Consider the following 5981-nt stretch of genomic DNA (forward strand, 5'->3'; position numbering starts at 1 on the left):
CATTTTATAATACTGATCACTCCCTCCTTTTTGAAATTATCTACTCTCTTGGTTACTGCTTAGGGTGGCCACATAACTTACAGTCCGAAAGAGAGATTCTTTTTTTTTTTAGTGTGACAAAGGGTACTAAAATATTTGTTTATTCTATTGGGAAAATACTTGTTTTCAGATATGGATCAATAGAAAGCTCAGGACTTGATCCCTAGGGGGGAAAAAAAACAAACAAGTTGAATTTTCTAGGAGAAGGAAAGAGTAAATAGACTAGGGACATATTTTATGATTATCAGGAACATGAGAACAAGATTGATGGGATTTCAAAACAATAAATAAATAAATAAAAGAAAAAAAAGAAAAAGGAGCATGAAGGATTTCCTTGAGTTTATTAATCATGAATTCAAAGTGGGATTCGCATGGTTGTGTGTTTTTTTCCAGCCACATTCAACTTTAAAGGTGTAGGTATAGAGTGGGAAAAAGTTAGTTTGACTAGGGTTGAAATTTTAGCAAGGAATTGCATGACCTGAAAGAGAACAAGGGAATTAAAAGTGTTTAGATGATAATGAGAGAAGTAATGACATGAAAGGGACATTGGAATAGTGAAAGGAAATAGGATCAATGGATTATAGTATCATTATCCTGATGAGTTTTAAGGATTGTTGAAATTGGGTTACTAGAAGGAGTAAGCTGGAAAAATAGAGGTGGTTAGAGTGTAGATGCTTGAAATTGCAATTAGAGGAGGTTTGTAGTTATTATTTTTGATATTTAGAATGAGTAGCTAAGGTAGGTGAAGTACAGTGCGTAAGAGGAGAGGAGTTCAAGGAACTGAGGGGTCGTGGTGTTGGAAATACCACATTGATATTTATGTCATAACAACTTAATATGTCTATATAAAATTGAATCATCAGCATTTGAATCACAGTTCTAGAGACCCCCTCTCATTTGATCTGGAGCCAAACATCATTCCATATGGATACTAAAGCAGCTGAAAGTTTCCATTTGTGTACTATTTTGCAATCCACACTTTAATAGTATTTCCACAATAGTATTTTAAGTTAATTTGTTAAATTTCAACCAAAATGGTCACAATAAATATGATTTAATAACATTGTCTAGATCTACCAAACTAATAACAAATGCAATTACACAAACATTTATTTAGTACTGTTCTATAACCATGCAAATTTAAAAAACATAAGAAATACACTGTGACCTGAAGGAAATTAAAATCGAATGCATGGCAATATGACTAACTCTAACAGAGAGAAATGCTTCCCATGGAATGCTTCGTCCTAATGAACCTATATTCTAGAAGTTATTGGGTCTAAACTGGGAAATTGTTAAGCAGGGTGACACAGAATTAATATAAAGATTGCTAAGTTAGTGGACATAGGACTAAACTCAGAAAATTAATCTTTGATAATTGAGATCTGGGATCAAAAGCCAGGAGAACTGGATGCCAAATTTAAGAGGAATATATGTTATATGTGTGCATAAATGTGTAGGTATATAAATGTATGTATGCCTATATGTGCGTGTGTACATTTATGTTTTGGTTTATAATATGTGCATCTTTTCCAGTATTCCCACAAGTTTTCTTTTATCATGGCATTTTTCTGAGAACATGATGATTGATTGTAGTACTACTACATTCAATATAAATGAAATGTTAACTAAAAGAAAAATGGTGGAAATAACTTGTAAATGGTAAAATATTTGATAAGTAATACTGCATATTTGTTGTATGTTTAACTTTTAAATTCAATTAACAAAAATATAATTGTCATCTTTTCAAAAGATATTTGCAAAGCAACAAAGGTTACCAGTGCTTGCCGGAGAGACATACCATCTTTCAAATCGAAATACGTATCTTGCTTCATTGGTGGGCAGATTGTGCATGGAATAGCAGGAATGCCTCTTCATATCCTTGGAATAACCTTTCTTGATGACAGCACTGAGACACACTCACTTGGTTTCTATATAGGCAAGTTTTTTTCTCCTCTGATAGGATTGCCTTATTTTGAATTTTCATTGAGCTTCTATATCTTGGTGTGCATATATAAACTTATATAGAAGTACTAACTGTTGGCCATTATGATAACATTGTAATAAATGATAACTGGTATGCTTAACTTCAAAATCACATTGAACTACCTAATTCTGAGGAGCTGCTAGAGATTTAGAATTCTAGATAGGTCATCTGAATGTCACTGAAAATATGTAGACCAATAGAAAAAATACATTCTTTCTTAAGTAATAAATACTATACTCTTACCATATATACACATATATGTATATTTTTATATGTGTGTGTGTGTATATATATATATATATATATATATATATATAATTGAATGCAACATAGTATCCCCTATTTACAATGCCTTATGCTACTGTATCCTACCATAAGTAATTCTGAAGACCTATTGGAATAGCCTATACTTTCTTATTGTACAATATATTCTGGTTATTTATTTGTACAGCTATCTAACTATCATTTTTGAAAATAAATGTAAAGTTGTCTTTATATACTTATTGTGAAGGCAACTTAAAAGAAAATATTAATACTATTTTTCACCAAAATAATTATTTTCCACCATAGGTAAAACGAGTCACATTAATAAAGTAAAATAGATGATATTCATATTTATGTTTGCTTTTATAAAAACATTGCAGTAATTTATTAGTGTTGGTTGAGGGTGGCAGCAAATCTGTGGGATTTACTTTTGGTTCTACTGAATAGCAATTAAAACACACACCTGTATACTGTAGAGAGAAGCTTACTGTGCTGCCATCTTCTGCTACTTGGGTAGCTAAGGTGAAAGATGCAAAGGTGATGATGTTAAAGTATTATTTTGCTATAGTGCCAAAAATTAAAATGAAATAAGGTATATTGAATTTATATTCATGCTAAATATATTTATTTATATTACATTAAATGTATATTAATAGATTAAATAAGGTATGATGAATTATATAATTCAGTTATCTGAGTTGTATGTTTATTTTTTGAATTCAATTAACAAAAATATGTTAATAATTATCTTCTTTTAAAGTGATACTTGCCAAGCAATGAAGGTTATTGGTGCATGCCTAAAAAGCACTAATACCTGCACTGGATAATATAATATGTGTAATGATTAATTTTATGTGTGAGCTTGGTTAGTTTATGACACCCAGTTATTTGGTGAAATACCAGTCTAGGTGTTTCTGTGATGTAATTTTTAAGATGCAAATAACATTTACAATCAGTAGACTTTGAGTAAAGCAGATCCCCTCCGTAAGGTGGGTGGGCCTCAATTCCAATCAGTTGAAGGTCCTGAGAGCAAAGACTGAGGTTTTCCAAAGAAGCAATTCTGCCTCAAGACAGCAACATCAACTCTTACTTGATTTTCCAGCCTAATGGCCTGACCTACAAGTTTGGAACCTGTTAGGATCACAACTGTATGAACCAATTCCTTAAAATCAATCTTCCTGTTCTCTCTATAGATAGATAGACAGATAGATATGTATATATATATGTATGGATAGATATATGGCTATATATGGGGAGATGTATATATATATATATGTGGGTATATCTCCTGTTGATTCTGTTTGAGAACTCTAACATAGAATGCTCAGAAAAACTTTCAGAAGTAATCCATTTCAGTCAATTAATCTTTATCATCTTATGACAAAGCAGGCTTATAAAGTGCCTTGAATTTCAGTATTTATTTTACAGGTATTGCAGATGCTTCATCAACGCTTGGATATGCTTTAGGTTATGTGATAGGAGCACCACTAGTTAAGGCCTCTGAGAATAGTACTTCTGAGATAAAGTAAGCCATTTTCTTTCCCTTTTAATATATTTACTGAATAGATACTATAGCTTATAAATAAACATATATATTTAATTTGTAATAACCATGTGTTTTTAGAAAATATATGCAAATGTGACTGATATGCACAAATACATACATACAAATATATCTACAATGTCCATCTTAAATATTTTTAAGTGTACAGTAGTTAACTATATGCACATTGTTTTGCAACAGATATTCTAAAACTTTTTCGTCTTGCAAAAATGGCAATCATCATGCTACTTTCTGTTTCTGAGAGTTTGACTACATTAGCCACCTCATAAAATTGTAATGACACAGTATTTGTCTTTCTGTGATTGGTTTATTTCACGTAGCATAATATCTTCAAGTTTTGTGCATGTAGTAGTATATAACAGGATTTCCTTATTTTTGAAGGCTGAAAAAATATTCCCTTGTATCTATATACCACAATTTCAATGGACATTTAAGTTGAGTTACTGGTGAAGGGGGAATGGGTTGCTGCTATGTAACAGAGACAAGGATAACATACAAGGGATTTACTTGATTCTAAGTATCCTCTTTGCCCAGTAGCTCTGTTTAATAGATAACTGCCTTGTCTCATTAAAGACACTATGACAAAGATTCACATCCTATAGGAATCAAGGTTTGGGTCACTTAACCTTGTCAGAAGTTGCCACCACAAAATTTTGTTAACTTTAGGTATTTAATCAAGTTCCTTAGGTGAAGTATTCTTGCCAGCCAAAGTGCTAGCTGAGGGTAAGTTATTCATAGAATAGGTGGTGGGAGAAGGCAGATGTGATGATAAACTTAGACCTTGTCACTAGCTAATAAGACAGGGACAATGTAAACTAGGTTTTATGTTAATTTTCCTCTGTTTTTTCTTTTGTCAGCTTATGTGATGAGCCCTGTTGATGGTATCTATCTTAGGCTGGGTACTTGAGACAAGGATATGAGTATGCACTATTTGTTTGAGACGCGATAACATTCAATTTCAGTTTATTTTTGCATATATGAGTAAGCATGATAGGATAGTGGGGGAGAGTAAGCAAGGGAAGTTAAGGAAGACAATAAAGTGTTTCTTATATTGAGCGATTTACTGCTTGTAGGCAATTATAGCTCCATCCCACTGGGGAACTCTGGGGGCAGTGGTGTAAGATGTAACTCAGAGTTATCCCAACAGCTGTTTAAGGGAGCTGGGATTTATATCCACTAGCTCCTGGTAATCATTGGTTGTGGGATGCTCCTGGGGTTAACATTAATTCCTGGGTATGTCTGACCTGCCCTCTTAGCCCTGGGCCAACTATAGAGTCCTTGCCATTCAAAGCTATTCATTTGGTGTACATGAGAATGTTGAATGCCCAGCTGAAATAATATAAATGGGACACCAACATTTTCTACCTCAATGTTTTCGGTTTCAGTTGAGAATATAATTGAATTGATATAATCCCATGATCGTGTGGTAACTAACAGGATTCAGTGTATGCAAAGATGTTTTTCACTTAAGATTTTTTTTTTTTTTGCCAACCAAAGAGGAAGAATGGATTCTGAGGAACAAGTGATGGACTGTGTTGACATCTTCTCTTTGCTGCTAGAGTTCCACTTTCTACTTTTCTCCACCTTGCTCTATTCTTGTGGAGTTTGACTTGTGCACTCTCTGGGTTCCTTACCGGCTTGGCTTGTGTAGTGTACTGGCAAGAGAACTGAGGACGTGAGGAAAGAGAGAGCTAGATATTCATTCTTCCCTCTTACCCTGCTGAATCTGAATGGTTTGGTTGTGTCTCTGTAATAAAAGCTATGTCTCCTGTTCCACGGCCCTCTGGATACAGCTGCCTGTATGGTTTGCTTAACTGTCTCCTCTCATCTCTTCAGGCCTGAAGGTGGTAATGGCTCTCTTCTGTTGCTAGACCCAGGGTTCTACCTCTTCCTATACAGATTTTTTTAAAGTTGCCTCACATCACTTAAATAGTCCTTTTTATTAAATTACATTTTTAAATTACCCTAAAAGAGTGTGTCGTCAGGACCATGATTCATATAATATTTATATTAGCCATCTATTTTTTAGTTCGAATTTGCTGCTTGTTTCCTTTCTTGTTTTTACATTGGCTCATTATTTCTATGGATTTATAAAAGTTCTTCATGTATTGTGGATATTAATTGTTT

At 33.4% G+C, this 5981-nt stretch overlaps 1 protein-coding gene across 1 annotated transcript in view; it reads left to right on the forward strand.

Annotated features, from left to right (window-relative positions):
• The window catches only part of SLCO6A1 (solute carrier organic anion transporter family, member 6A1), a 160214-nt gene that overhangs the window by 50661 nt on the left and 103572 nt on the right, over positions 1 to 5981 (forward strand). The window contains exons 3-4 of the mRNA XM_012641056.1: positions 1793 to 1978; positions 3719 to 3815. Of these exons, the coding sequence (XP_012496510.1) occupies positions 1793 to 1978; positions 3719 to 3815 (283 nt within the window). The remainder of the gene's footprint in view (positions 1 to 1792; positions 1979 to 3718; positions 3816 to 5981) is intronic.

Source organism: Propithecus coquereli, unplaced genomic scaffold, assembly GCF_000956105.1.
Source record: "Propithecus coquereli isolate 6110/MARCELLA unplaced genomic scaffold, Pcoq_1.0 Scaffold160, whole genome shotgun sequence".
Classification (NCBI taxonomy): Eukaryota; Metazoa; Chordata; class Mammalia; order Primates; family Indriidae; genus Propithecus; species Propithecus coquereli.